The sequence below is a fragment of the Oncorhynchus keta genome, chromosome 15, assembly GCF_023373465.1.
Source record: "Oncorhynchus keta strain PuntledgeMale-10-30-2019 chromosome 15, Oket_V2, whole genome shotgun sequence".
Taxonomy (NCBI): Eukaryota; Metazoa; Chordata; class Actinopteri; order Salmoniformes; family Salmonidae; genus Oncorhynchus; species Oncorhynchus keta.
The window spans coordinates 10,799,815-10,809,965 of NC_068435.1; the positions used below are offsets into that span (position 1 = coordinate 10,799,815).

Below are 10,151 nucleotides of genomic sequence, written 5' to 3' on the forward strand. Positions count from 1 at the left end.
CCACTGTAGGCTATATCATAGAAATCACAATCTACAATCTTGTATGGGATTTGCTCCATTGGTTTTTGTTGGTATAGGCCTGCATTATGCTCAAATAGCCACAATAGTCTAGTCTATTGGCTACTATACAAAACTGTAAGGGTACAGCCTCAGTGTTCACTGTGTTCATTGTTCCCTCTATCAGCATGTTAAATGTGCAACCAGAGGGGGAAAAAAACTCTTGACCACCTTTACTCCACACACAGAGATGCGTACAAAGCTCTCCTTCACCCTCCATTTTGCAAATCTGACCATAATTCTATCCTCCTGATTCCTGCTGGCAAGCAAACATTAAAGCAGAAAGCACCAGCGACTAGATCAATACACAAGTGGTCAGATGAAGCAGATGCTAAGCTACAGGACTGTTTTGCTATCACAGACTGGACTATGTTCCGGGATTCTAATGGCATTGAGGAATACACCACATCAGTCATTGGCTTTATCAATAAGTGCATCGACAACGTCGTCCCCACAGTGACCGTTACAGACAACATCTGCGCTGAGCTAAAGGCTTGAGCTGCCGCTTTCAAGGAGCGGAACTCTAAATCCTGCAATGCCCTCCTAAGAACCATCAAACAGGCAAAGCATCAATACAGGACTAAGATCGAATCCTACTACACTGGCTCTGACGCTTGTTGGATGTGGCAGGGCTTGCTAACCATTACAGACTACAAAGGGAAGCACAGCCGAGAGCTGCCCAGTGATACGAGCCTAACAGACGAGCTAAACTACTTCTATGCTCCCTTCAAGGCAAATAACACTGAAACATGCATGAGAGCAGCTGTTCCGGAAGACTGTGTGAACATCTCCGCAGCCGATGTGAGTAAGACCTTTAAACAGTTCAACATTCACAAGGCGGCAGGACCAGATGGATTACCAGGACGTGTACTGCGAGCATGGGCTGACCAACTGGCAAGTGTCTTCATGGACATTTTTAACCTCTCCCTGTCCGAGTCTGTAATACCAACATGTTTTAAGCAGACCAGCATAGTGCCTGTGCCGCAGAACACTAAGGTAACCTGCCTAAATGACAACCGACCCGTAGCACTCACGTCTGTAGCCATGAAGTGCTTTGAAAGGCTGGACATGGCTCACATCAACACCATTATCCCAGAAACCCTAGACCCACTCCAATTTGCATACCGCCCCAACAGATCCACAGATGATGCAATCTCTATTGCACTCCACACTGCCCTTTCCCACCTGGACAAAAGGAACACCTATGTGAGAATGCTATTCATTGACTACAGCTCAGAGTTCAACACCATAGTGCCCTCAAAGCTCACCAATAAGCTAAGGACCCTGGGACTAGACACCTCCCTCTGCAACTGGATCCTGGACTTCCTGATGGGCCGCCCCCAGGGGGTAAGGGTAGGTAACAACACATCCGCCACGCTGATCCTCAACACAGGGGCCCCTCATGGGTGCTTGCTCAGTCCCCTCCACTGCAGTGGAGCAGGTTGAGAGCTTCAAGTTCCCTGATGTCCACATCACCAACAAACTAACATGGTCCAAGCATGCCAAGACAGTCGTGAAGGGGGCACGACAAAACCTATTCCCCCTCAGGAGACTGAATATATTTGGCATGGGTCCTCAGATCCTCAACTGCACCATCGAGAGCATCCTGACTGGTTGCATCACCGCCTGGTATGGCAACTGCTCTGCCATCCGACCTCAAGGCACTACAGAGGGTAGTGCGTACGGTCCAGTACATCACTGGGGCTAAGCTTCCTGCCATCCAGGACCTCTATACCAGGCTGTGTCAGAGGAAGGCCCTAAAAATGGTCAAAGACTCCAGCCACCCTAGTCATAGACTGTTCTCTCTGCTACCGCACGGCAAGCGGTACCGGAGCTCCAAGTCTAGGTCCAAAAGGCTTCTAAACAGCTTCTACCCCAAAGCCATAAGACTCCTGAACACCTCATCAAACCTGTTGGGTTTGGAGCTGGAGATGATGAATATGAAGTTTAAACATTTTGAAATGTCCCTTTTTAAAGTACTTTCAGCCAGCAAATGCTATTGGTGTGTCTGAGCCCTTTTTATTTTATCTTTATTTAACTAGGCAAGTCAGTTAAGAACAAATTCTTGAACTGCCTGTTCAGGGGCAGAATGACCTTGTCAGCTCAGGGGTTTGAACTTGCAACCTTCCGGTTACTTGTCCAACGCTCTAACCACTTGGCTACCCTGCCGCCCTAACACAGAGAGAAGAAATTGAAATAAGGAAGTATTCAAAGTGGTTACTGGGCCTTTACCTACCCATTGATAATAGCATATATGCAATTCACAGCCTGGATGTCTCCATGGCAACTGGAACAAACAGCATTATATCCCAGCATACCCATAGTTCATAGCTCCCACAGCGCATGGGTGACACCAAGTGGCCGTATAGCGGTAGTGCAGTATGAATACATAGATATTACAGATGTACTTATATTTTTCATCTTCTTTATGGTATATAGGCTATGTTTACTAGTTATTTTTGTGTGGACATAACTTGGTATTTTACGGTACATTGACTGTTTGTCCTCTGTTACAGCCGAATCCAAGAGTAAGTCTCACAGCGTGTCAAAACGTGATGGCAAGGAGCGGCACAGTCACAAGGAGTCCAAACGGGAGAGTAAGGATCGTAGCAAAGAGTATTCTTCTCACCTACGCAACACCAAGGACAGGAGCTGTAGCAGCGTGGAGCCGCTGCCCAAGCGATATAGCAAAGACCGGGGTTGTAACAGTGTGGAGCCCTTGCCTATGAAAGGGACCAGCAAAGACCAAGGTTGTAACAGTGTGGAGCCCTTGCCTATGAAAATGGACAGTAAAGGCAGGGGTTGTAAAAGTGTGGAACTCCCGCCTGTCAGACGGGACAGTAAAGACAGAAGTGTCCACGGCATGGAGCCGTTACTACAACTGGACAGGAAAGACTCTCCCCGGAATGGTGTGGAGTCCAGACATGACAGCAAAGACTCTCCCCAGAATGGTGTGGATTCCAGACACGACAGCAAAGACTCTCCACGGAATGGTGTGGATTCCAGACACGACAGCAAAGACTCTCCCCAGAATGGTGTGGATTCCAGACACGACAGCAAAGACTCTCCCCAGAATGGTGTGGATTCCAGACACGACAGCAAAGACTCTCCACGGAATGGTGTGGATTCCAGACACGACAGCAAAGACTCTCCCCGGAATGGTGTGGAGTCCAGACACGACAGCAAAGACTCTCCACGGAATGGTGTGGATTCCAGACACGACAGCAAAGACTCTCCCCGGAATGGTGTGGATTCCAGACACGACAGCAAAGACTCTCCACGGAATGGTGTGGATTCCAGACACGACAGCAAAGACTCTCCCCGGAATGGTGTGGAGTCCAGACACGACAGCAAAGACTCTCCCCAGAATGGTGTGGATTCCAGACACGACAGCAAAGACTCTCCCCGAATGGTGTGGATTCCAGATACGACAGCAAAGACTCTCCCCGGAATGGTGTGGATTCCAGACACGACAGCAAAGACTCTCCCCAGAATGGTGTGGATTCCAGACACGACAGCAAAGACTCTCCACGGAATGGTGTGGATTCCAGACACGACAGCAAAGACTCTCCCCGGAATGGTGTGGAGTCCAGACACGACAGCAAACACTCTCCCCGGAGTGGTGTGGAGTCCAGACCAGACAGCAAAGAAAGGCTCAGCCACCAGAACCCACCGGAACTTCTACCCAGGCAAGATAGCAAAGACCAAAACAGGAACGGAATTGATTCGAGACATGACCGCAAAGTACGAATGGATCAGCCACCAGAGCTCCTACCAAGACAAGATAGCAAAGACCGAACCAGGAATGGAATGGATTCGAGACATGAAAGCAAAGAACAAATGAACCAGCCACCAGAACTTCTACCCAGGGAAGATGGCAAAGACCAAGTCAGGAACGGAATGGATTCAAGACACGACAGCAAAGAACGAATGGACCAGCCACCAGAGCTCCGACCCAGACAAAAAAGCAAAGATTCACCCAGAAATGGCATTGAGTGCAGACGTAATAGCAAAGACAGAGACAGGGAAAGCTACAGCCTAGAGTCTAGACATGAGGGAAAAGAACAAAGTTACAATGGAATGGAGCCCTTCCCCTTACCCCGACAGGAAATCAAAGAGTCAGACAGAAACGGCCTTGAAGCCAGGCGTGACAGCAAGGACAGAAGCTGCAATGGCTCAGAGCTGCCCCTCCGGCGCGATAGCTACGGCAAGAGTGCCAATATGGTAGATCTTAGGTGCGTCAATAAAGACTGGGTTGGTCATAGCTCAGAGGTCTTGCCCAGGCGTGATGTCAGAGATAGGGGGACCTATAGCGTTGAGCAATCAAAAGCACAAGCGAGGAACGGTGTATCAGGGCAACAACAATCATCGACTGCCACACAAACTCGGCATGGGAGACCTGCTGGCAGTCCGCCAATGGTGTTTGGAAGTGGCAATACAGGTGAGGATAGCCCAAATTAAATTGCAATCCTTCAACACAACCCGACACCATGAAGTGACTGTGGTAAATTATTTACAGACACTAAACATATCCTCATCAAGCACAATAATCTGCAACGTTTAGAAAGATGCTATATTGTTGATTGCAATAACATGCCATTTACTGAGAGTTAGTAGTCTATCCATAATAAAAACATTTTAAAAAGTGAGCATTCTCTGACTGGGTTGGGTAACTAACATGTATATAACCAAGGTAGTAAGGTTCACAATGGGTAACAACTGGTTGAATCAACATTGTTTCCATGTAATTTCCTCACACAAAAAAAATATATGATGACGTTGAATCAACTTGGAAAACTGATTGGATTTTCAAAAAGTTATCAATTTACGGGAATTTTGTATTTTTTTTCACCCAACTTTGAACCTTAATCCAATGTTCATTTCCCAATAAATTCATGTTAGTTGACATCTGAATTAAATGTAAATCAAAAAATGTGCCCAGTGGGTTATTATTGATATTTGAAGTTATTGGCATAAAATAAACCTGCTGAAGTAAACGATATATTTAAAGCATTTATTTGAGCCTACAAGCTGAAAAAAACAATCCAAACATCAGTTTTGCAAGTGTTTGTTAGTTTGGGCAGGCCGGTTTGCAGAATCTCATTGCTTTGATGGAATATAGGTTTTCAGCAATAGGTAAATTGGCTATTGAAATTGGTAGCTAAGTTAAGATAACTATTCAGCGACCCACTGTCGAAATTAGTTTAAGCAAAGTTGTGAGGACTATGTGTAGCCTTCTGAATGAGCTTGTTAGCTCGCTAGCTAGACATTGATAATAGGATATTTCTATAATCAGACTGTGCATACCCTTCACCAGGTGCATGTGCTTTTTGAAACATCGCATAGCCCGAAAAAGCTAGGAGCTTAGGCTACACAACATTAAAGTCAATTCGATTCCAAGCATTATCCTATAGACAAGACAGAAAAACACGGTGAGAGTACAATATTTATTCTGGTCTGAAAAGATGGCAACCGGTATCAATGCATGTGGTGGGTTTGAGATTGTGTTTAAACAACTGTGTGTTGTTTCACCGTAACGTTTTGTTTTGTTGTATGTAAACCGTTAAAGAGTGAGCTCAATTAATGAATTGAAATGCATTTGTCCCTCTTTGTAGAGCTGAAACCAGCACTTACGAAGTATGGCCACTCCTCCTCTGCCCCAGTTACACCCTCTCCCTTAGGGACCCCACAGAGGCAAGCATCAGAGGCACAGGTAAGTCGAGGAGATAGGTCCTGCAGACCTGGATAAATATACATTTGTTTTCTTTCATTCTTGAGATGTGCTTGATTTACTTTCCCTGGTTTCCCGCTTTTCCCCACGCGTCCCAGATGCCGTGGAAGTGTGGGGACAGCACCATGCTGGAGCAGATCGAGAGGAAACGCTCCCTGTGCATGGAGATCCGCTCCAGGCCGCAGCCAGACAGGAACACCCCGGACAGGAACCTCTGTAAGCAGGACAGCATGCCTACCCTCCCCATCTGGGGGAAGAGCAACGGGGCCAAAAAGATCCGGCCTCCCCCCTACCCAACACAAACCACCGTGTTCTGGGACACAGCCATCTGACAATAACCTGCTTGGCCTCACGCCCATCCTCCTTCTGAACTGTGTGCCTTCTGATTGGCCCTCTCCACATCAGAGGTGTCAGGGGCAGCCAATAAGAGCAGGGGGGTCGCTGATGTCAAATGACAATGGTGGTTACCATAGCAACATTTCTGGTTGTTCAGGTTGTCATTTTTTCTTATCACCAGTGATATTTGATATTTTTCTATATCGTGTGACTTCATATGAATAGATATTTTCTAAACAAAAAGCTATGAAGCAGCAAAAAAACTATGTAGTTGTAGATCAATCCAATGTAGTTTTAAAAAAACGTTTTTTCTTTTGGTATTTAACATTTTAAAGTCTATCAAGCATAATTCTTTATGCCAAGTGCTCAATTAATTTCCAATGCTCGACGTACTCTTTTGAATGTAGGATATTCTGACAGTCAACAAGCTGTCACTGTTGAGGAGTTCAGTTGACATACAATACAATACCTGTCAAAAGTTTGGACACACCTACTCATTCAAAGGTTTTTCTTTAATAAAAAAATAAATCTAGGTTGTAGAATAATAGTGAAGATAACAAAACTATGAAATAACACATATTGAATAAGGTAGTAACCAAAAAAGTAATTTATATTTGAGATTCTTCAAAGTAGCCACATTTTGCCTAGATGACAGCTTTGCACACTCTTGGCATTCTCTCAACCATCTTCACCTGGAATGCTTTTCCAATAGTCTTTAAGGAGTTCCCACATATGCTGAGCACACGTTGGCTGCTTTTCCTTCACTTTGCAGTCCAACTCATCCCAAACAATCTCAACTGGGTTGAGGTTGGGTGATTGTGGAGGCCAGGTCATCTGATGCAGCACTCCATCACTCTACTTCTTGGTCAAATAGCCCTTACACAGCCTGGAGATCTGTTGGGTCATTGTCCTGTTGAAAAACAAATGATAGTCCCACGAAGCGCAAACCAGATGGGATGGCGTATTGCTGCAGAATGCCATGCTAGCCATGCTGGTTAAGTGTGCCTTAAATTCTAAATAAATCACTGACAGTGTCAAATCAAATCAATTTATATAGCCCTTCGTACATCAGCTGATATCTCAAAGTGCTGTCACCAGCAAAGCACCCCCACACCATCACACCTTCTCCTCCATGCTTCACGGTGAGAACCACACATGTGGAGATCATCTATTCATCTACTCTGCATCTCACAAAGACATTTGGAACCAAAAATCTAAAATTCAGACTCATCAGACGTAAGGACAGATTTCCACCGGTCTAATGTCCATTGCTAGTGTTTCTTGGCCCAAGCAAGTCTCTTCTTATTATTGGTGTCCTTTAGCAGTGGTTTCTTTGCAGCAATTCGACCATGAAGGCCTGATTCAAGCAGTCTCCTCTGAACAGTTGATGTGGAGATGTGTCTGTTACTTGAACTCTGTAAAGCATTTATTTGGGCTGTAATCTGAGGTGCAGTTAATTGCCAATTTCTGAGGCTGGGAACTCTAATGAACTTATCCTCTGCAGCATAGTTATCTCTGGGCCTTCCTTTCCTGTGGCGGTCCTCGTGAGAGTCAGTTTCATCATAGCGCTTGATGGTTTTTGTGACAGCACTGAAGTTCTTGAAATTTTCAGGATTGACTGACTTTCATGTTTTAAAGTCATGACTGACTGTCATTTCTCTTTGTTTATTTGAACTGTTCTTGCCATAATATGGACTTGGACTTTTACCAAATAGGGCTATCCTCTGTCTACCACCCCTACCTACCTTTTAACAACACAACTGATTGGCTCAAACTCATTGAGAAGGAAAGAAATTTCACAAATGAACATTTAACAAGGCACACCAGTTAATTGAAATATATTCCAGGTGACTACCTCATGAATCTGGTTGAGAGAATACAAAGAGTGTGCAAAGCTGTCAAGGCAAAGGGTGGCTACTTACATATATATATATTTAGATTTGTTAAACACTTTTTTGGTTACTACATGATTCCATATGTGTTATTTCATTGTTGTGATGTCTTCACTATTATTCTACAATGTAGAAAAACCTTTGAATGAGTAGGTGTGTCCAAACTTTTGACTGGTACTGTAGGTTTCTATCTGAGCCATAAATGTTGATCTAAATACCTGGCTCTGGTTGCCATGGGCCAATGTGTTCTTGAATGTATAATACTTAGTTCCAGAACAGGTCAGGAATCTTGTGCTTCAGTTTGTAAGTTCACTAGCTGTGTAGTCAGAGCCTTTGATGAAGATTTCTTAGTAATGAGATGGGTTTGCTGGCATGTAGTACACAAGTGACAATTTTCGATGACATTACACGAAGATGGAAACAAGGGTGGGTCGGGGAGATAAACGTCAACCTATTATCCCAAATCAGTCAACGCCTGTTGAGGTCAATTGTGGATGGTGACGTTGCACTTTGCAAGGGTTGGTTATTTAATGTGGGTTGGTGGCAATAGCTGGCACAGGTCAGCTGTCCTACTCCGCCAGGCGCATTTAGGGCTTCTGTTCACAGAGTAGATACTGTACTCAATCCACACCAACAATCAGCCCGAACAATGATCGCCTGAGATTTTAGACAAATACGTATGCTTACAGTAGAATATGTGTATGTTATGCACTTTCTTGAGAAATATCTTTGGAAAATATGCTTATATATTTTTTTTGTGAGTAGTAGAGCTGTGCCATGTAATGCGTTATCATTGGTTGGCTGGGTGGTATGGTCGCAGACGATTGGCTGTCTGTGACATGTCATCACCCATAACTGGCTGTCTGTGATGCATTACCCCCTGGGATTGGCGGCTGCTTGGTGGCATCCATTCTAGGCATCAGATGATAATTACCTATAGCGTGGCCACAGCTCTGCCCAAGTATTAAGAACATAGAACAAGGGTTGCACAAGGACCTACAGATCAAGACTTAAGGTTAATCATTAAAACTGCACTACCCATAACATTCAATTAGGCTGTATCTTCTCTTTCAACCTCCTGCATCGTCTGCAGTGAATCTTTTTTTATACGTAAGAAATGCAATGTCTGCATAGATTTTTTTTTCTTCCCCAGAATCGCCCTCTGATCTCATTTTCCTGTCTTGTCCATAGACCTTGCCAAGCTACCCAGACTCCTTGCTCTGGTCAAAAGCTACATTGGTTTCTTCTCCACGATGAGTCTGGATCTGAGTACCTCCCCTGACAATTTCTAGAATGGAAATCCGTTCTCGACAATCTGATTGGTCGCAGAAACCAATGGGTTGGGCCAGAGCCAAAACACATGTGGGTAAAGCGACATTTGACAATTTGTCATTGGCTTTGATACTCTGATTGGTTAGAAATGATCCAATCGCTGATGACTTTTGTACGACACCCCTCATTTTTTACATCACTACAAACGACTTCAATGATGTCAGTCTCAGACTGAAGTCTGTAGCGATAAATTCAGTTTGAGTCGTCAGGCAAGCATAGACCAGCATGCACCTGTAGTCAAGGTGAGTCAGGAGTTGCCTCTAACTGCTGGTCCAGTGCCATCTTTTTTAATGATATCCTATTGGTTAAGGTTAGGATTTGGGTAATCTGACCCCAGATCTGTGTTGCGGGCAACTTCTACATGACTCACTTTGAGGATATTTAAGGTGCAATGCACTGTAGTGACGTTGGACATGGAAATGGATTAGAGACTTTAATCTGCCCATCCATTGGCAGACATGAGCAGCAGGCCAATAGGAATGGAGGAAAGGAAACCTCGGAGTAGCATGAACAACCTAACTGGTTAAACCAGTGCAATACCCCTTCCATTGAGAAATCAACACGGCGGTCCGCACCAAGTCCTTTATAACTGTGCGTGTGTGTTAGTGTGTGCCGAGCTACACTGTATGCAGGTCAACTCTGAAATGATTGTTTGAAACATGAACATTTCTTACAGCGCAGGTCCGATGTTTAACTATCTTTTTTTTGTGTGTGTGTAAATAATGTGCAGTGTGAAAGCGAGAGAAAGAACACAGCGCTGACTGTGCTCTTCATTCTGAAAAGGAAAAGAAGAAAGAGAAGAA

The 10,151-nt window shown here is 44.6% G+C and overlaps 1 protein-coding gene across 1 annotated transcript in view; it reads left to right on the forward strand.

Moving 5' to 3' along the window:
* The window catches only part of LOC118396069 (neuronal tyrosine-phosphorylated phosphoinositide-3-kinase adapter 2-like), a 28,594-nt gene extending 24,551 nt beyond the window's left edge, over window positions 1-4,043 (forward strand). The window contains exon 4 of the mRNA XM_052463359.1: window positions 2,574-4,043. Within this exon, the coding sequence (XP_052319319.1) occupies window positions 2,574-3,901 (1,328 nt within the window). The 3' untranslated portion in view covers window positions 3,902-4,043. The remainder of the gene's footprint in view (window positions 1-2,573) is intronic.
* The last annotated feature ends 6,108 nt before the right edge of the window (window positions 4,044-10,151 follow it).